Source organism: Hordeum vulgare, chromosome 6H, assembly GCF_904849725.1.
Source record: "Hordeum vulgare subsp. vulgare chromosome 6H, MorexV3_pseudomolecules_assembly, whole genome shotgun sequence".
NCBI classification, from domain to species: domain Eukaryota; kingdom Viridiplantae; phylum Streptophyta; class Magnoliopsida; order Poales; family Poaceae; genus Hordeum; species Hordeum vulgare.
In genome coordinates, this window is record NC_058523.1 from 138365135 (window position 1) to 138392262 (window position 27128).

General features: G+C 46.3%; 1 protein-coding gene across 1 annotated transcript; it reads left to right on the forward strand.

The window, feature by feature from the left end:
* Window positions 1–12677: 12677 nt before the first annotated feature.
* On the forward strand, window positions 12678–15990 carry LOC123406238 (phosphoglycerate kinase, cytosolic). Its single transcript, XM_045099723.1, has 7 exons — window positions 12678–12887; window positions 12988–13184; window positions 14242–14319; window positions 14416–14676; window positions 14922–15239; window positions 15395–15553; window positions 15630–15990. The coding sequence occupies exons 2-7, from the start codon at window positions 12990–12992 to the stop codon at window positions 15822–15824; spliced, it is 1206 nt and encodes a 401-aa protein (XP_044955658.1). The 5' UTR covers window positions 12678–12887; window positions 12988–12989; the 3' UTR covers window positions 15825–15990.
* Window positions 15991–27128: the final 11138 nt, after the last annotated feature.

Genomic DNA, 27128 nt, shown 5'->3' on the forward strand with positions numbered 1-27128 from the left:
TGATGTTGGGTTACTGTATTTTCAATCTTCCATGGCTAATACCCCCGATACTATCCATAGTTTCATCAAAATAAGAAAGCAACACAACAAAAACAGAATCTGTTAACAGCAGACCAGTCTGTAGCAATCTGTATATTTCATATACCTCTGGTACTTCAAAAATTCTGAAAAATTACGACAGTCTGAAGAATTTGCGTAGCAATAAGCAGCAAAAAGAATCAACTCAAAAGCTCTTACAGAAAAAAAAATCTTTTCGTGAGCAGAAAGTTTGTGTCTTTTCCAGCATAACCAAATGATCATCCCCAAGACTAATCATAACGGTTTTGCTTGGCACAAACGCAAAAAGAAACACAAAAATAAAAAGGATAGATTCGTTGGGTTGCCTCCCAACAAGCGCTTTTGTTTAACGCCCTTAGCTAGGCGAAAGGTGATGGACTCACGTATAGTCATCTTTGGTGCTCAAACCATAGGTAACCCTCATCATAGATTCATAAGGCAATCTTATTTTCTTTCTAGGAAAGTGCTCCATGCCCTTCTTCAAAGGAAATTGAAATCTAATATTCCCTTCCTTCATATCGATGATAGCACCAATAGTCCTTAGGAAATATCTACCAAGAATAATGGGACATGAAGGATTGCAATCTATGTCAAGTACAATGAAATCCACGGGTACATAGTTCTTATTTGCAACAATAAGAACATCATCGATCCTTCCCATGGGTTTCTTGACAGTAGAATCCGCAAGATGCAAATTAAGAGAACACTCTTCAATCTCATGGAAACCAAGAATATCACATAAAGACTTTGGAATCGCGGAAACACTAGCACCCAAATCACACAAAGCATTGCACTCATAGTTTTTGATCTTGATTTTGATAGTAGGTTCCCACTCATCATGAAGTTTTCTAGGTATAGAGACTTCTAGTTCGAGCTTCTCTTCAAGAGATTTCATCATAGCATCTACGATATGCGCGGTAAAGGCTTTGCTTTGGCTATAAGCATGTGGGGAGTTTGCAATGGATTACATCAAAGAAATGCATTCAAACAAGGAGCAATTATCATAATTGAATTCCTTGAAATCCAAAGTGGGAGTTTCATTACTACCAAATTTTTTGATTTCTTCTACTCCACTCTCCACACCTTTATCATCAAGATGGGTGGACTCCGAATCATTGGGAGCGTTTTTCAACCAAAGTGGATTCATATCCAGCCCCTCCATAAATAGGTTTGACACGCGAAAACAAAGATTCAAGAGGAGACACACCAAGCACTTTAAGATCCTCGTGATTTGCATCACTAGAACACACCCTTTTAAACCATTCATGCCTAGCGCGATTTTTGGGCGGTTCTTTCTTTGCTCTCATTCATGGAGATACGCATAGCTTTCAAAGTTTTATCCAAGTTGACCTTGGGAGGAGCGCATCTAACTTTCAAAGCATCAATATCACAAGACATCCTCTCAACGCTTTTAGCCAAATCGTCTATTTTGAGTAGTTTTTCCTCTATGGACACATTGAAAATCTTTTGAGAGTTGATGAACTCTTTGATATTACTCTCTAAATCATAGGGTAATTTCTTGTGATTTCCATAAGCGTTGTTGTAGGAATTGCCATAATTGTTAGAGGAGTTACTAGGAAAAGGCCTAGGAACATAGTTTCCTCTAAAAGCATTGTTGTTGCCAAAATTGTTCCTACCAACAAAACTAACGTCCAAACTAGCGTTGCTACTCTCAATCAAGGAAGATAGTGGCATGTCATTAGGATCTATGGTAGCGTTTCTACTAGCAACCAAATTCATCAACTCGTCCATCTTAGCACTAAGCGAGTTAATTTCTTCTATAGTGTGCACCTTTTTGCTAGTAAGTGACCTTTAAGTGTGCCACTGAGAGTAGTTGGTCATGATATTGTCTAGGAGTTTTGTAGCGTCTCCTAACGTGATTTCCATGAACGTTCCACCTGAGGCGGAGTCCAAGATATTGCGAGAAGCGAAATTCAAGCCAGCGTAAAAGATTTGTATAATCATCCACAAACTCAAGCCATGAGCGGGACAATTTCTAATCATAAGCTTCATCCTCTCCCAAGATTGTGCAACGTGTTCATGATAAAGTTGCTTGAAATTCATGATATCGTTACGTAAGGAGATGATCTTAGCCGGCGGAAAATACTTGGATATGTAAGCATCTTTGCACTTATCCCAAGAATCGATACTATTTGTAGCAAAGAAGAAAACCAAGTTTTTGCGCGATTTCGCAATGAGAAAGGAAAAAAGTTTCAACTTAATCACGTCATTATCCACATCTCTTTTCTTTTGCATATCACAAAGCTCAATGAAGGTATTGAGATGGGATGCGGCATCTCACTAGGAAGGCCAAATAATTGCTCTTTCATAACAAGATTCAGCAGAGCTGCATTGATTTCATACGATTCCGCACTAGTGGCGGGAGCAATCGGAGTACTAATAAAATCATTATTATTAGTGCTCGAGAAGTCGCAAAGTTTGGTGTTTTCAGCCATGATGAGTTCAACAAACAAAAAAGCACACAAGCAAGCAAGAGAACCGGCAAAGGCAAAAGAAAACGGCAAAGGAGAAAGGCAAAGGCAAACGGCAAATGTGAAGTGGGGGAGAGGAAAACGAGAGGCAACTGGCAAAAAAAAGTAAATGCAGGAGATGAGTTTGTGAGACCTACTTGGATAGATCTCTCCTCCCCGGCAACGGCGCCAGAAATACTTCTGCTACTGCAACAAAAGACCTTCCAACGGCGCCAGAAACACGTGCTGACGGGAGACTGTTCTTGTCTTGATTCTCCTCAGCAACGGCACCAGGAATCCTTCTGCTACGAGTACGCCTTTAGGGACTTCCTAGGCAAATATGCAAAGGATTTCCCCGTGGCCTTGGAGCGTGTTCCCTCAAAGCGGAAAGGGTGATGTAGCGCAGCGGTGGTAAGTATTTCCCTCAGTTTTGAGAACCAAGGTATCGATCCAGTGAAGGAGTAACACAAGTGCCTGCACAAACACAAAGAGCCTGCTCCCAACGCTATGAAGGGGTTGTCAATCCCTTATAGATTGTTCGCAAAGTGAGAACTGAAAGCAACAAAGTAACAAAGCAAAGTAAAAGCGGAGGTGTAAACGATAGATGTGAATAGACCCGGGGGCCGTAGTGTTTCCTAGTGGCTTCTATTATGAAAGCAAGTACATGGTGGGTGAACAAATTACTGTCGAGCAATTGATAGAACCGCGCAAAGTCGTGACGTCATCTATGGCAATGATTATATCTATAGGCATCACGCCCAAAACAAGTAGACCGATACTTTCTGCATCTACTACTATTACTCCACACGTCGACAGCTATACAGCATGCATCTAGTGTATTAAGTCCAAAAGAACAGAGTAACGCCTTAAGCAAGATGACATGATGTAGATGGACAATCTCATATCAATGATAGAGCCCACCTTGTTACCCTTGATGGCAACTACTCAATCTGTGCCTTGCTGCCCCTACTGTCATTGGAAAAGGTCACCACATGGTAAGAACCCAAAACCAAGTACTTCTCCCATTGCAAGAATCATAGATCTAGTTGGCCAAACAAAACCCAAGACTCGGAGAGACTTACAAGGATATCAAATCATGCATATAAGAAATCAGCAAAGACTCAAATATATATCATAGATAATCTGATCACAAATCCACAATTCGTCGGATCTCGACAAACACACCACCAAAGAAGATTACATCGGATAGATCTCCATGAAGATCATGGGGAACTTTGTAATGAAGATCCAAGAGGGAGAAGAAGCCATCTAGCTACTAACTACGGACCCGTAGGTCTGAAGTGAACTACTCACGAGTCATTGGAGGGGCGATGATGATGATGAAGAAGCCATCCAACTCCAAAGTCCCCTCCGATAGGGCGCCGGGAAGGGTCTCCAGATGAGATCTCGCGGAAACGGAAGCTTGCGGCGGCGGAAAAGTATTTTCGTGGCTCCCCTGATTTTTTCTGATTTTTAGGGAATATATAGGCGCAAGATCTAGGTCAGGGGGCGCCAGGGAGGCCACAAGCCTGCCCACCGCCGCCTCCCCCTGGTGGCGGAGTGGGGGCTTGTGGGCTCCATGTAGCCCTCCTGGCTTGGCCCACAGGCCCCCTGATCTTCTTCCGTTCAGGAAAAAATCATTTTGGGGATTTTATTCCGTTTGGACTCCGTTCCAAAATCAGATCTGAAAAGAGCCAAAAACACAGAAAAAACAGGAACTGGCACTTGGCACTAAATAAATAAGTTAGTCCAAAAAAAAGATATAAAAGGTACATAAAACATCCAAAGATGACAAGATAACAACATGAAACCATCAAAAATTATAGATATGTTTGAGACGTATCAGTAAGTAGCTCGGAGGCAAAACTATAAGCCCCTATCTTTCTCTGTGTCCAGCTGAAACTTTGATCTCATGAGTACCACGTGAGTTGTAGCAATTGTAGAGAATGAAAGAATGATTGAGTATGTGGATTTGCTTTACAAGCTCTTATTCACTCCTTCTGATGTTGTGATAAATTGCAATTGCTTCAATGACTAAAGGCTATCAGTTGTTACTTCTCGGTAAGGTTCTTGATCCATGCTTTACTTTGTGAAGGCATTATCACTTTAGCATGAGAGATTATATGTTGGTATTGCTGTTATGATCTTGATCATGATGCATGCATGTTCATATCTTGTTTTGTCGACACCTCTCTCCCTAAACATGTGGACATATTTATTGAGCTCGGCTTTCGCTTGAGGACAAGCGAGGTCTAAGCTTGGGGGAGTTGATACGTCCATTTTGCATCATGTTTTCATGTTGATATTTATCGCTTCTTTGGCTGTTATTTCACTTCACGGTACTATTCTTATGCCTTTTCTCTCTTATTTTGCAAGGTTTACATGAAGAGGGAGAATACGAGCAACTGGAATTATGGCGTGAAAGTGGAGCAAAGTTGAGATACCTATTCTGCGCAACTCCAAACGCCGTGAAAATCTACGGGGATTTTTTTCCCGATTTATCAAAAATACTGGGCCGAAGAAGTGCCAGAGGGGCGCCAGGGGGTGGCTACAAGCCTGCACGGCGCGACCACCCCCCAGGCCGCGCCATGGGGGCTTGTGGGCACCCTGCTGGCCCACTTGCCCCTTCTTTTGCTATATGGAGGGTTTCGTCCACGAAAAAATCACAGAGGAGCTTTTTCGTGGTTTTTCCACCGCCACGAGGCGGAACTTGAGCAGAACCAATCTAGAGCTCCGGCAGGACGATCCTGCCGGGGAAACTTCCCTCTCGGAGGAGGAAATCGTCGCCATCGTCATCTCCAACACTCCTCTCATCGGAGGGGACTCGTCACCATCAACATCTTCATCAACACCATCTCATCTCCAAACCCTAGTTCATCTCTTGTAACCAATCTCCGTCTCGCGACTCCGATTGGTACTTGTAAGGTTGCTAGTAGTGTTGATTACTCTTTGTAGTTGATGCTAGTTGGATTATTTGGTGGAAGAGTTTATGTTCATATCCTTGATGCTACTCATTACCTCTCTGACCATGATTATGATTATGCTTTGTGAGTAGTTAATTTTGTTCCTCAGGACATGGGATAAGTCATGCTAATAGTAGTCATGTGAATTTGGTATTCGTTCGGTAATTTGATATGTTGTATGTTGTTTTTCCTCTAGTGGTGTCATGTGAACGTGGACTACATAACACTTCACCATTATTTGGGCCTAGAGGAAGACATTGGGAAGTAGTAAGTAGATGATGGGTTGCTAGAGTGATAGAAGCTTAAACCCTAGTTTATGCGTTACTTCGTAAGGGGCTGATTTGGATCCACTAGTTTAATGCTATGGTTAGACTTTGTCTTAATTCTTCTTTCGTAGTTGCGGATGCTTGCGAAAGGGGTTAATCATAAGTGGGATGCTTGTCCAAGTAAGGGCAGTACCCAAGTGCTGGTCCACCCACATATCAAACTATCAAAGTAACGAACGCGAATCATATGAACATGATGAAACTAGCATGACAGAAATTCCCGTGTGTCCTCGGGAGCGCTTTTCCTCCTATAAGACTTTGTTCAGGCTTGTCCCTTGCTACAAAAGGGATTGGGCCAATTTGCTGCACCGTTGCTACTTTTGTTACTTGTTGCTTACTACGAATCATCTCACCACACAATCACTTGTTACCTACAATTTTAGTGTCTGCGGATTTTTCCTTGCTGAAAACCACTACTCACATCCTTCTGCTCCTCGTTGGGTTCGACACTCTTAATTATCGAAAGGACTACGATTGATCCCCTATACTTGTGGGTCATCACGCCCCCGCGTCCCTCCCACTTCCCCCTGCCGCCGCCACACTCCCCCGCTCACAACTCCCTCCCCACCGAGGCCCCACGCCTCACCTACCACTCCCTCGCACCACCGCCCGACCCGCTCACCCTCCCCACCTACCGCGTCTCCCTTCCTCTCTCTCGGTCTCACCCACACCACCGAGAACGAACCCCTTCCCCTCGATCCATCCCTGCCTCGCCAGATCCACCTCTCCCGATCCCCCACCTCCTCCTCCCACTCACCTCGCGAGGCTCCCTCTCCCCACGCGCCAGGAACCACCCCACCCCGCTGGCCCCTGTCTCCCCCACCTGCCCAGATCGGCCCCTCGCCGCCCTGTCATCTTCCTCCCGCCGGTGACCTTCCATCCCCGCCGGTGACCCCTCCTCCCTCCACGCGCCGGCCCTTCCCTCCCGCTCGATCCAGGGGGGATCGAGCAGGGAGGTCCCCCTCTCCCCGCCGGCCTCATCGAGGCGCCGTCACCGTCGCCCACACCCCGGCCGGCCCCGGCGGCCCCTTCCTCCGGCGCCTCCTCGTCACCAACCGCGCCACCGCCATCGCCATCACCTCGGGCTCCTCCTCGCCGTCTCCTGCGCACGAGAACTTCGGCTACACCGGGCCCTCTCGTCAACGTCGGTGAGCCCCGGGCCCCAGCCATTCTCTTCCTTCCTCTCGCGGTTCCATTCCGGCAATCGGCGCTCCGTTCCGACGTCGTGGTGCTCGTGTAGGTGTAGATGGAGATAGCCTCCTCTCTCTCTCTTGAGAGTCTTATGTGAAACAAAGAGAGTTAGCACAGAGATGAGAGAAAGAAAAAGAAAAGAAAAAAAGATATTGTAAAGGTGTATGTATGTATGTATGTATGTATGTATGTATTAGATGCCGTATGTATTTTGTATGTATCATGTATGTATTGCGTATGTGTATATGCATGTATGTACACAGAATACATTCTGTTTAATATGTATATGTGTTTTGTGTGTGTGGCCATGGTGCCACTTACCGGTGGGGCCACCCACCCCGCTGTCTATGACAGGGAGGCCCCACACCCTGTGTAAGAAAATTAAATAAGAAAAATTAAAATTAAAATATAAAATAAAATTCTGTTTTTATTAAATAAATAAATAGATATATTATTTAATTAATTAGTTGATTACTTAAATGGGTAATTAGAATAATTAGAGTATGGCACGTGGGTCCCCCACTAAATTAATTTGATTAATTACTATTTAATTTTAATTAAAAACTTATGTCTATGACGCATGGGACCCACTAGTCAGTTGACCAATCAACTGCTGATGTCAGCATGACATCATGCTGATGTCATAATAGCATTTAATTAAATTAATTAAATATGTTTTTAATTGCTAAATAATTAATAAAACTTTAAAAATTAATATTAATTAAACCGTAAGTCAGATCAAAATATTTTCAACATGAAAGTTGATCACCACAGGGAGACGAACCCGGATACACGGTCCATTCGTGTGTCATACGTCCCTAGCATAGCAAACATGGAACTTTTCCATCGTTTCTCGTGTGACCGGTAGTAGTCACAGACCCGAAAAATATCGTGAGATATTATTCCGACCCGTCTATGACGGATGTTGCTGCGTTAGCTCATCTCTAGCCTGCATCTTTCCATGTCATGCATTGTGTTGCACCGTTGCTATTATTTATTGTTTCTTCCCCCTCTTCTTACCGGTAGACCCCGAGACTAACACTGCTGCCGGGTACATCTACGACCCTGCCGACCAGCCTTTTGCCGCAGAGAAGCAAGGCAAGCAAACCCCCCTTGATCATTCCTATATCGCCTATGTCTTTCTCCCTATTGCTTGCATTAGTATTTTGCTACTGTTGTAGTTAGCTCCTATATCTGATGCATAACCTGTTTTTGATGAACTGCTACTTTCAATACTGTACCTTTAAACTGCTTAGTATAGGTGGAGCAGTCTTCCGCTCTGACCCCGTAATCCAGTTGCCCCGCTTTGCTTTCAAATCTTGATCCCTGATCGACGAGCCAGACCCGACACAACACATACACCCCCCTTAGTTGTACGACGCTACAGGGATACTATCGGGTATCGAGGGTGACACCTCGCTAACTACTCCTGATGATATCTCTGTAGTAGAGCTAGTCGGTCGTGGTTATCGAGGGTGATTCCTCTTTCACCATTCCTGATAATGACTCTGTCGTGCAATCCCTCAAGTGTGGGACCCCCGAGGGTGATTCCTCTAAGCCCACCTTGACGGATACATCGTTCGGAATCCAACGAGGGTGATACCTCGGATTCCCCCGATGTTTCAACCACACAGTTACTCGACCATGTTACTGGGATCATTGGTGATTATTTGTTAGACGGGTGGATTCCTGCGAGATTGTGTCGATGGCCTAATTAAAATGATAATGGATTTGGGTATTTGATCTGGGTTGGTTGGAGACCTTTTCGCACTAACCGGCTACGTGGGAAGAATTATGGGTACTCGGCGTCGCGGTATCAGCCGAAGCTTTTCAGATGTCAGCAATGTAGCGGCGCGCGTCCGAGTGGTCCCGAGATGCATCACGCTTTGTGATTAAGGGATGCTAGGACTGACGTCGGCCGCCCACGCATCATGTAGGAGCGCGAAGGGGAAGTGGGCCCATGAACCCTTTGTGCTTAGGAGTTAGACCGGCGGGCTGGCCTCTGTGTTGAGTCTTAGGTGGGGCTACGACGTGTCGATATTCCGAGGCCGGGCATGACCCAGAAAAGTGTGTCCGGCTAGAGTGTTATCGAGCGTGACGGGAAATGTGGTGCACCCCCTGCAGGGATGAAATTTAATTATTCGAATAGCCGTGTCCACGGTTACAGGACGACATGGAGTTGTGCGCTGATCTTATACAACTACAATTGTTACTTAACTGGAATTAGTTGCCTCAGGATTGCTTCCTCGCACGGAGTCGAGGGAGGATCTCTGGGCGTGACCTCACTTTACTATTGCTGCAACAATATGACTATTATTTGTGTTACACCTGTTCTACTCTCGTCTATTGCTGCAAGACCCTGAAGATGCTAGTCTTCGATAGGACTAGGCCTTCTCTCTCTATTTCTCGCATTGCTGCAGTCAGTCCACATATAAACACCCCCCCTTCTTTGATACTGATGCATACTTAGAACAGTTCTGATGTAAGACTTGTGAGTACTTTGGATGAGTACTCACCGTTGCTTTGCTCCCCGTTTGCCCCCTTGATCCGTTGTTGCGACCAGATGATGGAGCCCAGGAGATGGAGGTTCCCGCCGACGACGACTGCTACCACGACGGTGCCTACTACTACGTGGAGGCCGCTGAAGACCAGGAGTAGTTAGGAGGTTCCGAGGCAGGAGGCCTCGCCTCGTTCGATTGTTGTATCTTTTGTGCTAGCCTTCTCTAAGGCACCCCATGTTTTATGTGTGTACTCAAATATTGTTGCTTCCGCTGACTCGTGTGTTTATCGAGCTTTCGTATTCTAGCCCTCAAGGCCCCTGGCTTGTAATATGAAGCTGATATTGTTTTATTTGTGTCTAGAATTGTGTTGTGATATCTTCCCGTGAGTCCTTGAGTTTGATCGTACGCATTTGCGTGTATGATTAGCGTACGATTAAATCGAGGGCGTCACATACCTCTCCACCAACAACTCTCTTTTTCTCATCATGATAATGTGTGAGTAGTCATCCTCGACGCTGAGGGTATGTACCAGTAGCTATGTGTTCAATCCCCCTCTCTCTCTTGTGTTCTTGAGATGGCACGATCTTGTGTATCACATACATTGTTAATGTAATTGGATCATATGATGTTATTCCCTTGCTAACTTGTTGTGATGAATTGAATCTTTCCCTTTAAGATCTCGTTATGTTGGATTTAATATTTTGGTTTGAGAACACTTGATGTATGTCCTGCATGCGGATACCCGTAGTGACATTGGGGTATCCAAGTGATTCACTTGATATATGTTATGGCATCAACTTATGGATTTCGGTGACCTTGGGGATCTATGCGTAGAGGCTGATTACACGTCTTCATACTATGTTCTCCTATAAAAATCTTGGGGTGCCCCTTGAAGTTCTTTGTGTTGGATTGAATATGATAGATCTGAAATTGTTTGATGCATATTGCATAATTTACCCACGGATACTTGAGGTGACATTGGAGTATTTAGGTGACATTAGGGTTGATTGATATGCATCATGGGTGTTATTCTAGTATGAATCTCTAGGGTTGTTTGTCACACTTATAGAAATAGCTCAAAAGATTGATAAGAAAGAATAACTTTGAGGTGGTTCTACTACCTACATCAATTTCATCTTACTGTTCTCAGCTAGATAGAAACTTTGGAGTGGTTCTTTGTTACACATTAAGGGATGATCATATGATTCTATTATGTCAGCATTGTTGAGAGATTGCACTAGTGAAAGTATGAACCCTAGGTTCTACTACTACCAATTCTCTCAACATGCACACTGTCCACATCATCATCATGCCACATCATCTCACATTCTTAAGAAGTTGATCCCCACTACTACCAATTCTCTCAACATGCACAGTATCCACATCATCACCCAGTTTGCAAATTAGTACTACATTCGTAACACAAAAGACCGTCTGTTTTTACATGCTGAACGTAAAAAAAATCCTTAGTCTTCCTCCTATATATGCATCGCTTGAGATAAAGAAATCCACTACATGGACAATTAAAGGGAGAGGACTCTCTAGCACTTCAAATCAGGAGCATGCAAGGAATCGTCCCAAAGCAAATATTGTTAATGCTGCAATTCCACTAAAAAACTATTGCAATTAATTAGGGAAGAACTAGAGGCACATAGATTCCGTCCAATCACTCGTGGTAAGTATTTAAGGTAGACTTCCAAACCTTCCCAAACTCGGTCACCCGACGTTTCACAATCACTTTCGGATGCACTAGACCATGACGCCTAACCGTCTGGAAGATACACAACCTTCAAAGGTAACAAGCGTTGGTTCCACAGAGGACTATTGTTTCAGTGATGCTCAATCACTTTGTGGCCTTGGATGTTTGGGTTTTCCCTCTGCTTGTGTACCTCAAAATTTGGCATAGCTACAGGGTGGCATAATTATTATGCAAGTGTTCGTGAGGTAAAAATAGTGAACACAATGATCTTGCTCATCTAGAAAAAGAAGTCACTTTCATTCCGTCTCCTCTAGTTAACACTTGCTTGCCGCGAACATCCGAAAGAGTACGACCGGCGTAATGCCGGTCGCCATTGCGCACCCTAACCTCGTCGCGTGGACGCTCGGTCGCTACATCACCACCACGAAGACGAAAGCCAAGCAACGGCGAGCTCGACATGATCGACGATGAGTGGTCGCTTAGTGACTACTTCGCCAACGTCATTCGCAGCAAGGCTGCCGCCACGACTCCGAAGGCTACGTCGATAGTGGCCGTTGCGACCCTCCGCACCGTGCAACAGGAGGCGGAGTGGCTCCTCCGCAAACGGTAGGCATCGGCCGGACAAGGCTGTTGTGACCCTTAGATGTCGTTTCGCCGTTGAAGGGACGATGACAGCGTCGGCGCAACATGACACGATGGCGAGGAGTGCGAGGTTGTCATGTGCTATAAGGTTTAGTTTTTTCTAGTTTTTTTTGTTAAACAGTCAAAATATTGTTTTTAATGTAAATTATAACAGAATTTGAATGAATTTTATCTTTTTTGCATGAATTCCATCCGTTTTATTAAAAATATATTAGAAATGTATGTGAACGGTGTTGGATGACGGACTACAACATCAGTTTCAGCGAACAGATACAGGGACAAATTAGTAGGTCAGCCTGAAGATGATTAGTGTTCGATTTTTTGCTTCAAGTAAGTATGAACATATGGTTTATTTCAGACTATCTTCTACTCCCTCCGTTCCTAAATATAAGACCTTTTAAATGTTGCACTATGAACTACATACGGATATACATAGACATATTTTAAAATTTAATTCATTCATTTTGGTCTGTATGTAGTTTTTTTTAGTGAAATCTTTACAATGTCTTGTATTTTGAAACGGCGCCGCACAAAACCACGGCCCCGGCCCCGGCCCCGTCGATCGGACGACACATGTCCCACTGTCTGAGCAAACGAGGAGACCAGCCGCCCATCTCGGCATTTCCACGCACCACGCTTTTCCAGAACCTTCCCGTCCTTTCCGTTCCAAAACCATCCAATCCAAGCCGTCCGTCGGCAATCCGCGGGCCCAGAACCCACGGGCGCCGCACCGTTCTTAATCTTACCCCCGCTCCAAGCCATACCCAGACAACACCCCACAAAACCATCCTCTCCCGCTGCCACCCTGTCCCACCCCACACTGACCCCACACGTCATCGGCACACGGCCACCACAAATCCCCCCGAATATTCCCTCCCATCGCGAACTACGCCTTGGCCTCTCTATAAAGAAAACCGGAACGCACGGGCAGCGTCGCCACATCCATCCAAACAGAAGCCAAGCCAAGCCCATCGCCACTCCATTCCATCCACAACCTCGGCCAGATCGCCGCCGATCAGATCCTCCGATCCTCCACGGTGAGCCTCATTCCCATCCTCCGATCGCGATCCGCGGCCTCCGCCCTCCCTCGCGGGCCGACGTCTGACCTCCTCGCGGCGGCGTCTGTTTTGGGTGCAGGGATGGCGACCAAGAGGAGCGTGGGCACCCTCGGGGAGGCGGATCTCAAGGGGAAGAAGGTGTTCGTGCGCGCCGACCTCAACGTGCCGCTCGATGACGCCCAGAAGATCACCGACGACACCCGCATCCGCGCATCCATCCCCACCATCAAGTACCTCCTCGAGAAGGGCGCCAAGGTCATCCTGGCCAGCCATCTGGTGAGCACCCCAACCCACCCACTCTAGTCAATAAGAAGCCAGGCTTGGATTTGTTTGCGGGGATCCGATTTGTTGCTCCTGGCAGCATTGCATGCGGTTCTGTATGATCATTTCCATGATAAGTTTAGAGTTAATTCAGAATTAAGATCAGCGGCCATAGATAGTGGTCATTACTCATGTCTACAGTTTCTGGTGTTCCTTGTTTCCAAGGATCTCAACATGTGGTAGAAGTGCTTCAGCTTTGCTCTCAGTTAATTTGCAACCCTGGTTGTAATTTGTCTACTGTTAGATGAGGGTTACAGTGAGGTTCAGTCAATGCCCCCTTCAACTTAACAGATAATATTGCCAGACTATCTGGACCAATTGGTATCTTCTGCACAATTATGGCCCCTATTAGATGGTTTACTCATCATTGTAATGATGAACATAAGTTATAATGTGCATTGGCGTGATAGCTTTGTTTTATCTCAGATGTGAGGCGGTTGAATTTAAGGATGACTCCCCAAGTTGAGCATCGGTTTCCTTTTTCACTTCTAACGGATTTGGTGGTTAATTACTTCCCTCTGCCTAAATTGAACGTCTTCAACTGTGGTTGTTCATTGTTGTGTTCTGATTTTTTGTAGAGCAGTTACAAAAACCTTTCAAGTTGTTTGCACCTCCACATTCAGCATGCGCCGTTCAGACAATTTTTTGTTTTGTGTTGTCTGCATAGCCAAGCAGTATTAGAACATCTGATGGGATGTAATGTTATATTATATCTTGGTCCTGATATGAGAACTTAAAAGGTCCTGATATGAACTTAAAGAGGTCTCGATTATAGATCATGTACCCTTATACAGTACACTGATTTTAGAACTATCCAGGTTTAACTGTGTTGCTTTCACCTGAACTTATGTTGCCAACAAACAACTTTGGGCTGTGATTTGGTTTAATAGTGTAATTACTCTACTTCTGTTATCTGATATGATGAGGAACACAATAAGTAAACTGTCAAATGTACTAGGCGTCATTGTTGCTTTTGCTTTTCTGATGTATAATTCATTGTTGTAATTTTCAGGGCCGCCCAAAAGGTGTCACCCCCAAGTTCAGCTTGAAGCCTCTTGTTCCTCGCTTGTCTGAGCTCCTTGGTCTTGAAGTATGTTATGGGATGATAGCATCTTGCAACTCCGTTGTCTTTTTGAACTGGATTAACAGCATTTATGTTTGTACATTGTTTCATGTGTGTCAATAGGTTGTGATGGCCCCTGACTGCATTGGTCAAGAAGTTGAGAAATTGGCTGCTGCTTTGCCAGATGGTGGTGTTCTACTTCTAGAGAATGTTAGATTCTACAAGGAGGAAGAGAAGAACGAACCTGAGTTTGCTAAGAAGCTTGCATCAGTTGCTGACCTTTATGTAAATGATGCCTTCGGCACTGCACATAGGGCGCATGCTTCAACCGAGGGTGTAACCAAGTTTTTGAGGCCTTCTGTTGCTGGCTTCCTCATGCAGAAGGTATAGTAGCTGAAATGAATCTCATTGCTGCACATTATTTACTTGAAATCTTAACTACATTGAAAGAAAAAGTATCCTTTGGTACATATGGGATTGCATATCAGTAAATCGATCCTTTGTTATCTTTACATTTTGCAACCTTTGGGCGAGATATTAGATTCGTACGTAGATTTTCCAAAAAGCATTGCAACAAGTAATATTTTTGAGCAAACTAACATGATATCTAATTACTTCAATTTTCCCAGGAACTTGACTATCTTGTTGGAGCCGTTGCCAACCCAAAGAAGCCATTTGCTGCCATTGTTGGTGGATCCAAGGTCTCATCTAAGATTGGTGTGATCGAGTCTCTGCTGGCCAAGGTTGATATCCTCATCCTAGGTGGTGGTATGATCTTTACATTCTACAAGGCCCAGGGATTAGCTGTTGGAAAGTCTCTTGTGGAGGAAGACAAACTTGAACTGGCAACTTCACTGATTGAAACGGCAAAGTCCAAGGGTGTTAAGCTCTTGCTTCCGACTGATGTCGTTGTGGCTGACAAATTTGCAGCAGATGCCGAAAGCAAGGTTTGTTCATTTTACACCTTGGATGGTCCTTGTGATAGTACTTTATACTCTAAAAATTAGTAGTTTCAGTTTTCAAAGGCTCCCAGTCGATTTCAACCGATATTTTGCACAAAAAATGGTTTTTGCTGATGCTTGCCCTTGTCACTATTTTTCAGATTGTTCCTGCCACTGCTATCCCTGATGGTTGGATGGGTCTCGATGTTGGCCCAGATTCCATCAAGACTTTCGCCGAAGCCTTGGACACCACCAAGACTGTTATCTGGAACGGTCCTATGGGAGTCTTTGAGTTTGAGAAGTTCGCCGCAGGCACTGATGTTAGTACAATATCACATAGCGCACATTCATCTTTCTCGTATTCGTTGTTGCTAATTACAGCTGTCGTTGTCTTAGGCAATCGCGAAGCAGTTGGCTGAGCTTACCGGGAAGGGTGTGACCACCATCATTGGTGGAGGTGACTCTGTTGCTGCTGTTGAGAAGGCTGGGCTGGCCGACAAGATGAGCCACATTTCGACCGGTGGCGGTGCGAGCTTGGAGCTGCTGGAAGGCAAGCCCCTCCCAGGTGTTCTTGCCCTTGACGAGGCGTAGGTTGATTTGGTTTCGCCTATGAGCTCGCTGCGTGTCCTTTTGTTTGGGATCTCATCTTGGTGTAACGCTGCAACGTTATAGTATGTCCCCAGGAACCTTGAGAAAGGCTTGTCGACAATTTTTGCTAGATGAGTCGTGAATAAATTATCAACTTTGTGCGAGTGAAGTGATGCGATTGGAATTTAACGTACCCCTGTGGATGTGTATCGTTTGAAACTCTGTGACTTTATGTCCGGTTTCCTTGTGTGTTGTTTGCGCTGCTTAGTTTGAAATGAAACCTTTCATGCACCGCCATGATTTACAAGAATCATCATGATTTACAAGAATCTAATTAGCACTACCTTCCAAATAGCATTAGGCATACACATGGGGGAACGCACGTGACGCGTATCGGTGAGTTTGTCCATTTCTCTAGTTACCATTTCTTTTGGACATTCTGAAATACTTCCTCCGTCTCAAAATAAGTGTCTCGAGCTTAGTACAATTTTATACTAATGCTAGTATAAAGTTGAGACACTTATTTTGAGACGGAGGGAGTAGTTTTCAAGTCTTAGACGACTAATACTATAATCCTTTGATCTTGTAATATGACTATATATGAATGTAATCATATACTCCCTCTGTTTCAAAATAACTGTCTTAATTTTGAACTAGCTCTAGTATAAAATTATACTAAGCTTAAGACACTTATTTTAAAGCGAAGGGAGTATATAGACATATGATTAATAGGTATACTTTAGAGTGTAAATTTAGTAATATTACTCCGTATGTAGTGAAAAAGATTTATATTTAGAAACGAAGAAGTATATCAACCGAGAGTATCAGTCAACTGTAGCCACATCCATTATGAAACTATTTTAGATCGGGCGTGTTTCACTCATTCCTGGAGGATGGAGATGTCTTCAGGACAAACCTTGGCCTAGATTGCTTCGCCATCCTCTTTCTTCTGAATGCACAGGCACACAATTACATGGCTGGAAATAATCTGCAAGGCGCAAGCTAATAAAGGCCTAAAAGCTGCGGCCATTATTTTTCATAGACAAGTAGACAAAGTATCACTGTAGTATTTCAGATCACAGTTCACATAATTTAGATGGCAAACATGCACCACTTACGTATCAAAAGATAGGCTTCCATTGAATGTGCCTGCTATTGTGACTGAACAGGAAGCCTAGAGGTCTAGAGGAGTAGCATGATGCTATGTCGCTGTTAAGCACAAACATCACAGCCTTTATTATATGTTTTATTAGTGAACTCAGTGTATGAGTTGCATGCCCTTTCGGAGGCAAAGAATCTAATTGCACATGATCATATTTGGTTAAGTTGTAGTACTACATTATTGTGGCTTCCTCCTATACCCTTTACCGACAACTCAATTACCCAATACTTGATTTGAATTTGGTATAGTTATTGCATTGTCTGTATCGTTCATTTATTCAAAGGTGTTATAAAAAATGAGATCCATGGGCTACACCACTGTGTACCCTTGCAACTAGGCTACTGCCTAGTTCTCTATTCAAAGATGTTATGACTACAACATTTTTATTTCTCTACACATTGTAATTCCCATCATACAGCAAAAACAGATGCATGTCAAATGATATCAATTGACTGCCATTGCCAGGATTGTTTTTGGATGAGCTAACACTTGTGCTCAACAGTACTGACAATCCAATAACAAATGGGTAAAATGTCTTCATGTTAGGAGAGACAGCAATTAAACCGTCTAATTTGAATTTCTGTACAATTAAAGCAAAGATAGGTGGAAGCGTCCAACGAGATTTTGTATGCAAAGTGCTCTCATTAAGATATATGAATGAAAGATAAGTGTAGGTAAGCCTAGCTCACTTGGATTGGGCTCCAAAAGTCCTCAAACTTGAACATGGGCTCCTAATTATTATACTGGGGTTCCTACAAGCTACAATCTTCCTTCATCAAAAAGGAACTAAATAAATAAACAGAAGTGAATCATGTGTGGGGCATAAATTTCATTTTCCTTACCTTCCGCTAAGGAAGCCATCTTAATTTGATGGTATACGCAGGAGGGTAAAACTAATGCAAGTGCAACAAGCCACACACCATTAGAGAACCTCTTGAGAAGCTGGAAAGGACCGAGAGATTTTGTATGAGAGAACACCTTGAGGACACATGAGACATGATAACAAAAAGAATATACTCACACAGAAACAGAAGGAGAAGGCAGGCCAAACAAGACCAAATTAGCAAGCATATACCTTTCATGCAAGTCTGCCTGCCTATGCAAGAGAAACCAGAAAACAACCTCTACATCTTTTGGTGGCTGTGGGAAAATGAAGCTGCAGCATGATCTGATGGAGCCAAAATTCCAAGATAACCCCGCGCAACGGAACACGTTTTCAGCGCATGCTGGACGAGCAGATCATGCTGGCAGCTTCAGTCTCTCACACCAGCAAAGGCGTCCGTCCGTCCGTCGGTCCATGGCAGCAGTTCTAGCAGGAGAAAGGAGGGGGAGATAAGTGGCCGCTACCATGCATATGTACCTAGCTATCTGGGGTATCATCTGTATGGCGGCCTCATATGCGTAGGGTGGGCGAACTTAAAAGGAGAGGAGGAGGAAGAGGGACAAAACCATGGCACGAGGGGTGGGTGTGTGTCCATGGTGGTTGGTGCAAGCATGGTCCCTTTCTTGCCGCTCACACCTCGTGACGCTGCCGTTTTGCCCTCACCGAAGTCGCCATCGCCACCACGGCTTGTTTTATGTGCACTGTCCTTGCTCCCCCGGCCACACCAGAACGGCACATGCATCTCTACGTTTTGCTCTCAACTCCGGATTTTTCGTAGGATAATGTTTAAGAGCGCGGATGATAAGGTTTACAGTTCTGTGTCCAGAACCACTAACTTTGCGCCTTTTTTATTTTTTGGCAGAAAAAACACTAGTTCGCGGCTTAGGTATGACAGGTGGGTCCCACTTTTGTCAACAACGGCATAAGCTAGTCGGATGAAATATTTTTTTTGGATGTATCTAGGACACATCTATATTGACTATATTTCACATGTATCTTGTATACCTAACCCACCTTCTATTTCCTTGTATAATTGAGGTTATGGCCCATCTTGTACATTATAGAGTTAATTACACAAAACCATTACATTTACGGCTAGGTTTGTAGAAAATCACCAAGTCGCTAACCCGTTGCAAAAAATACTGCTTTTCCATTAATTTTATTGCAAAAAGCACTGATCGGATGATTTCGCCCGTTTAATGACTTTCTCACAAGTAGGGTCGGTGTGTAATGAGCTGACTCGTCAAAACATTGATATACAACCCCTGGATGAAAAAGAACAATGCAATCCACCATCCCCGCTCCCTCCCGCGCAGATGAGGCCTCTGCCCCGCACCTCCGGCAACCTGACGCCGACGACCAGCAGGCCCCTCGTGTCGTCGTCCCCTACCTTCACTTCTTCTCCTTCCCTGGCTTCTTCTCTAAAGCACCTCTCTCTCTCGTTCTCTGCAGGATGCCGCCATTGACGAATGAAGAGCTCCACCGCGCCACCCAGCTATCCTGCACTCCTCCTCTGGCCACCTTCGCTTGCCGCTGTCCCGTTTCCGTCCAGATCCGATGTCCAAGAGAAGCACGGAGGCGTCGCCCGGGCAACGACGACGACAACCAGAGCGGCAATCCGAACACCGTTGGTGGATGAGCGGCATGTGCGCGGAGAGCTCCCGCGGCTATTGACCCCCGCACGCGGCGATCTCCCCGCGGCTGGTGGCCCTGCTGTACGCCACCGACCACCATGCGCGCCCCGCACTGGAGCTCTGCCTACGCGTTGCCTACTACGGTCGCCGCGAGGTGCTCGATGCGCGGCTCGCCGAGGGCCTCGTCAAGTGCCTCCTCTAGCTCCCACGCACCGCCACGGCGCCGTCGACATGGCCGTGGTTGGGCCGGTCGTGGCTAGCAACGGCTGGTCCAGGCAGGGGCGACTTGTGCGTTGTTTCCCACGTTGAAAAGGAGCGTGGCGGCGCTCGCACTTGGCCGGATGGCGAGGTGGTTCAGTGGTTGTCCACACGGTGGGGGATCTGATCACTTTTGTTTTTTAGATTTAGGGGCGTGTGTGTTAATTGTTTGCTAGGTCAGCTTCTTAAACTCCGGCTCCACTTGTCACAAAATGATTAAATGGGACAAATCATCTGATCAGTGGTTTTGCAACAACTTAACTAAGATTGTGGTGTTTTTTTTGCAACAGATTAGTGACCTGGTGGCTTTCTGCAAATGTGGTGGTTTTCTGCAATTGACTCGTACATCATATATACGTGCGCTTGCACCCGATCAGTACATCGAGAGTTGCATCCTATTCCTATACATGGTATCAACCTAAACCTGATCCTACCCTAGTCGTCGCCGCGCCACGTCTCCTTCGCCCCCCCGCCGTGCCTCCTCCGAGCCGCCGTTGCTACTCCCCGCACTGCCGCCTGGCCGCTCCGCGTCTCTTCCCACCCGCGCTACCGCCACCTCTCGGTCGCACCGCTCCAAACCCTAACCCTACTCGCGCCGTCGGTCCACTCTAGCCACCGCCACCATGTCTTCCTCCGGTCGCAGTAACAACCCCTTTGGCTCGTCGTTCACCTCTGTCTCCGAGATTCTCAACGCCACCCACATACACGACGTTCCTCTGTCCGGTCACGTTCCCATCAAGCTCTCCTAAAAGGAGGCTAACTACTACGGCTTGAAGACCTACTTCAACCTCCTCTTCCGGGAGTACAACCTCGGTGATCACGTCGACGACACCGCCAACCTTGTCGATATGGGTCGTGACGCCAACTGGATGGCCATTGACGCCACCCTCATTCGGTGGTTCTTCCTCACCGTCTCGCCGGACATCTTCCAAACCGTCGTTCGCGACGGGGACGATGCCTACACGGTGTGGACCAATATCAACAAACGCTTCACCGACAGCAAGCTCCAACACATTGCGTTCTTGCAGCAGGAGTTCTTTGGGTGTCAGCAAAACAACCTCTCCATCGATGCCTATTGTCTTCGGCTCAAGACCCTCTCCTATGAACTCAACGACATCGACTTTAAGATCGGAGATGAGGTTCTCCTCTCCACTCTTACCACCGGTCTCAACGAGGACTTCGGCAATGCCGCCTCCAACCTCACCCTCGATCCCACCTTCGAGCGTGGGGTGGCCTATATCCATCTTGAGGAAAGGCGGATGAAGCACGCGCTCACCCGCGCCGTCCACACCGCCCTCTCCGTCGGCCTCTCACGCGGCGGACCAGTGCCCCCCCCGCCAGCTCCGCAGCAGCACCCTCCGGCCCTGTTCCCGCCGTTCCAACCACAACCGTCGTAGCCACAACAGCCGCAATAGCAGCAACAACGCACTAGCGACGACGGTGGCAATGGAAACCGTCGTCGGGGCCGCGATGGCAACCGCAATGGTGGCGGTTCTGGAAACGGTGACGATGGCGGGAAGCCGTGCTTCTCCAACACGAAGGCTCCTCCGCCTTGGGGTGGTGGTTATAACCTCTGGACTAGGGTCATGCACGCCTACAGCATGTCCGTGCCATGCCCCGGGCCCTGGGCCTCTTTGCCCCACACCCTGCGGCGCATCACGCCATGCTTGCCATGCCACAGCCTGGCTACGTCGCACCTTCACCGACTGGCCATGCTGGCCTCCTAGTTCCACCGCCCGCCACCCCTACGTTGATTACGGTGGTCCTCATGGGTATCCCGCGGTGGACCCATTGCTCCTCGCTGCTCTTCAGTAGCCTCCCGCCGCGCCCTACACCGGCGGGGGTGATTGGTTCATGGACACCGGAGCTTCCGCCCACATGCAGCACATCCGGGTAACCTCTCCATTGCCTTTCCCACGTCTACTTCTACCCGCATCATCGTCGGTAATGCTGTCGGCCTCACATCTCTCATATTGGTTCCACTAGTTTTCCCTCATCATCTAGGCCACCGTCTCTTCAAGATTTCATTGTTTTTCTTGAGCTTATTCACAACCTAGTTTCTGTTCATAAACTTTCCCGTGATAATTCTGTAACTGTGGAATTTGACGAAGTTGGTTTTTCTGTTAAGGACGCCCGCACCAGGATGGTTCTGCACCGATGTGACAGTCCCGATGACCTCTATCCAGTTCAGCCGCCATCCTCCACATCCACCGTTCCCCGAGCTCTTTTCGCTCGTGTTGATCTCTGGCACACGCGTCATGGACACCCCAGCTCTGCTTCACTTCGTCAAATAATGAGGAGTATTTATTTTACATATAATAAAACGAATGCTCACTCCTATGAAGCATGTCATCTCGGCAAACATGTTGCCTTCCTTTTAGTTCCTCCTCCACAGTTGCGCCTTTTCCGTATGAGCTACTACATTGCGATGTATGGACATCTCATGTTTCTAGTCACACTGATTTCCTTTATTATCTTGTTACCCTAGATGATTACTCTCACTTTCTGTGGACATTTCTCTTCATAGGAAATCTGACGTTCCTGCTATGCTACGTGCTTTCTACTCCTACGTCTCCACACAATTTGGCTGCTCCATACTCGCTTTTCAAAATGACGACGAGAAAGAGTTTGGCAATCTCACCATTCACACTCTTCTCTCAACACACGACACCATTTTCTGCCTCACTTGCCCTTACACATCCCAACAAAATGGCTGCGCTGAATGGATCCTTCGCACTCTTAACGAGTGTGTTCACACTCTTCTTTTTCACGCCTACATACCTTCACAATTCAGGCCTGACGCCCTCTCCACCGCCACACTTCTCGTTAACCTTCGTCCATGTCGCTCGCGCTGGCATTACTCCCCTCATCATCTTCTTTATGACACTCCACCCTCCTACGACGGCCTTCGTATTTTCGGTAGCCGTTGCTATCCTAGCATCACGTCTACGACTCCTCACAAACATTCTCCCCGCTCTGTCCCTTGTGTCTTCCTCGGTTACCCGACTAACACCAAAGGTTAGCGCTACTATGACCCGGTGTCCCATCGCGTCATCACCTGACGGCACGTGTACTTTGATGGGCTTTGTTTTCTGTTTGCACATACACACGTGGAATCATATCCAACGCATGGCGTTCTGTGTCGCTGCCTCGCACCGGCCCTAGGCGTGCCCACGCGCTTGGTTGCTGTGTTGCCGGCTTCCTCGTCGTTGGATGCTGCGTCGCCGGCTGCTCCGTCTTCACCGGCTCCTGTGTCGCCGGCTGCTGCATCACTAATTGCTTCATTGCCACCTGATGTGCCGCCAGCTGCTTTGTCGTCGACTATTGTGCCATCGGCTTCCGCGACGCCGGCTGCATCGTCTTTGCTGGCTATGTGTCCTTCATCACCGCCACCCGTAGTGACTCCGTCACCGCCGATTGCGCGACTCTTGTTGTCCCCCTTACCCGTGCTCATGCGGGGGTCTTTCGCCTAAGCCCCCGTTCTGCTTCGGACGAATATGCATGCACGACTTTTACATCATCGCTGTCACCTCTACCGACGTCCGCCCGTGCGGTGCTCCATGAGCCTCTCTGGTTTGCTGCAATGTAGGAGGAGTTCGATGCCTTGCAGCGGAACCGAACCTCACAGCTTGTTCCCCGTCCTCGGCACGCCAACGTGATAATTGGGAAGTGGGTCTTCAAGCACAAGCTGTGCCCGGATGGCACTCTGGGTCGCTACAAGGCACGTTGAGTTGTTTGTGGTTTTTGACAGCGTGCTGGCATCAACCTCAATGACACCTTCACCCCGGTTGTCAAACCCGGGACGATCATGACTGTTCTCCAGCTTGCGGTCTCTCGTGCATGGCGAGTGCATCAGATGGATATCTCCAACGCCTTCCTTCATGGCCATCTTGATGAGTGGGTCTTCTATCAGCAGCCACGGGATTCTTCAACCCGAACCTCCCGGATCATGTGTGTCTGCTTTCACGCTTATTACATGGACTCAAGAAGGCTCCCCGTGCTTGGTACCAGCGCATCGCGACATTTCTTCACCGACTTGGCTTCCGCTCCACACGCTTCGATGCTTCGCTGTTTGTGTACCACAAGGACGCTGACATAGCATCTCTGCTCCTCTATGTCGATGACATCATCCTGACAGCCTGCACGCGTGGCCTCCTCCATCAGCTCACTGATCATCTTCGCGCTGAATTCGCCATCAAGGACCTCAGTCCTTTGAACTACTTCCTCGGTGTTGAGGTGGTGCGCCATGGCGATGGCTTCTTTCTCCATTAGTGGAAGTATGCCCATGAGCTTCTCGACCGCGCTGGAATGCTTAATTGCAAACCGGCGTCTACGCTGGTCGATACGTAGGGCAAGCTCTCTGCCACAAATGGTTTGCCTGCTCCCGATGCATCTCTTTACCGGTCCATTGTTGGTGCTCTTCAGTACCTTACTCTTACTCGACCGAAGCTGCAATATGTGGTCCAACAGGTGCGTCTTCATATGCATGCTCCCCGGGATGCTCACTAGTCTGCAATGAAGTAGATTCTTCGGTACATTCGGGGTTCTATGGATCTTGGCATCATATTGCACGTCTCCAGTGCCGCCGACATCACTGCCTACTCGGATGCCGACTGTGCCGGCTGCCCGGACACTCGCTGCGTCACCTCGGGCTGTTGTGTGTTCCTTGGACCATCACTCATCTCTTGGTCATCCAAGAGACAACCTACACTCTCCCGTTCAAGTGTAGAGGCTGAGTATCACACCGTGGCCAACGTCGCCGCCGCATGTTCATGGCTTCATCAGTTACTTCTTGAGCTATCGTGTCCTGCTGATAAGGCAACGGTGGTCTACTACGACAACGTGTCTGCTGTCTACCTCTCCACCAACCCCGTTCACCATCGTTGGACCAAGCATATTGAGCTATATATTCATTTCGTTTGGGAATAGGTGGCTCTTGGCCATGTTCGTGTTTTACGCGTCCCTACTTCCCAACAGTTTGGAGATATCATGGCCAAGGGCTTGCCTACGGTGTCGTTTGAAGACTTCCGGTCCAGTCTTTGCATCAGCATCTGTGACGTTTCAACTGTGGGGGGTGTTGAGTATATTTCACATGTATCTTGTATACCCGACACACCTCCTACTTCCTTGTATAGTTGAGGTTGCGGCCCACCTTGTACATCATATATACGTGCGCTTGCACCCGATCAATACATCGAGAGTTGCATCCCATTCCTCTACAATCTAGATGTGACATAGTTATTGCACATCTAAATGACTAAATCAAGCACAAAAAAAGGAAAAGGAAAATAAAATAACCATACGAATCTTCATGTAAGATCAATGATATAGGATTTAGATGTGCAATACTTATCTCATATCTAGATGTGTTTTAGCAAAACCGTTTTTATTTTGTTTATCTTTACAAGGCAGCTAACTGGCCGGATCAATAGCTCCTTAATCCCATGAACAACACACACCACAAAGAAACTTCGTTCCTAAATGTGCCATGCTTAAGTGGTCCGGAAGATTGGATTTTAATCCAGCCAAGCATATTGTTCGTTTCTTCCTTGTGAGTAACGGTCTGACCGTGAGGCCAAAAGGAGCCGTAGCACTCACCTTCTGCCTAGCATCAACCCAAAATAATATCACAAGCAACGAAAAATCACCATACAGAGCAAAAGGACAAGCAGCTCCCCATCCTTCCCCCACAACTCAATTCAAAGAAAATGTAGATACAACAGAGCAATAAACAAACAAATAAAAAATAAACAAACAAATAGGAAACTCATCTCAAGAACCACAACCAACGAGCATCGCACACTAGAAAAAACAAGACCCACGTCGGGTGTTAAACAACAAAGGTATAAGCACGAAGAGAAGCTCTAGCGGAACAAAGCGAGCAACTATACTGAATTCATTGGACTGAAAGTTGACTATGATAAGTCTTTTCTGGCACCAATCATTGTGCTCGACCTCAGATTCCTGGCCTACTTAACATATATATTGGGATGCAAGCAAGGGCAATTCCCTTTCACTTATATTGGCCTTCCACTAAATACTACCAAGCCAAACATAGAAGATTTCAACCCAATGATGCAAAAAATTGAAAGAAGGCTTTCACAATGCTCAACCATGCTTTCATATGTTGGAAGGAATCTACTGACCAAATCAGTATTTGCAGCACTTCTAGTCTTCTTCATGTGCACTCTTGCCCTCCCGGTGGGTGTCATTGAGCAAATAAATAAGTACTTGATAAACTTCATGTGGAGAAAATTTGGAATGAAGGATAGGGGAACAACACTGATTTCTTGGTCAAAAGTTTGTAAACCAAAGAAGCATGGAGGTCTTGGAATTTAGATATTGCGCTTCAAAGCAAAACTCTTCTCATGAAAAACTCAACAAGTTCCTCAACAAAGTTGACATCCCTTGGATCAAGCTGGTTTGGGAGAAATACTATCATTCAACTCCATCCATGGGAAAATCAGAAGGTTCTTTCTGGTGGAAGATCCATGTTAAAATCCTAAACCATCTTAAGACCTTAAGCAGCTCCACAATAGGTTCTGGCCAAACTATTACTTTTGGAAAGACAAATGAACAGAAGAAACACTACAACAAACATTTCGAGAACTTCACTCATATGCACTTGATGAAACCATTTCAGTGTTGAAATTCAGTGAAATCCAAGATTGGACTGAGCACTTCCACCTGCCAATGTTTACTCAAGCATATGACCAATTCAATCAGTTAGAAACACTTCTACCTCTCGTACAACCAGACATGCAAGATAAATGGACTTGCAATGGACTGACAAACATATATTCCTCAATGCACATGCTTTTTTTTGAAAAGGAGGCGACGCCCCGGCCCTGCATCGAGGGATGCATGCGGCCATATATTATTAACGATCCCAAGTCATCGAACAGTACAAAAAGTCTCCAACAAAATATAAGAAAGAGAAAAAAAGATACATAGCGTCCAACATGCCACAACCGGGGATGCACATAAATAAGCCTAGATGACTAACCACCTATCCTATTAATATGACGCCATCCAAACCGGTTGAAGATAGCCAGAGCTACCATCTCCCATCGGACACACCCAACAACCAAAGGCTCCCTGGCTTCCACATGAGTGAGTGATGACCATGTGCGGATCAAGGCAGTAGCCCTGAAAATGACTTGCAAAAAGTGAATATGTTGATGTTTGTTAAATACCAAGTCATTTCTACAGTTCCATGTAGCCCACAAAAGTGCACACGTTCCTACTCGGATAAGGCTAGCAGTTTTAACATCAACCTCCTTTAACCACGTCCCAAATAACATGTTTAAACTATTAGGTGGCTTAATGTTGAAAGTAATAAGAAGCGATCGCCATAAAAGTTTAGCCAA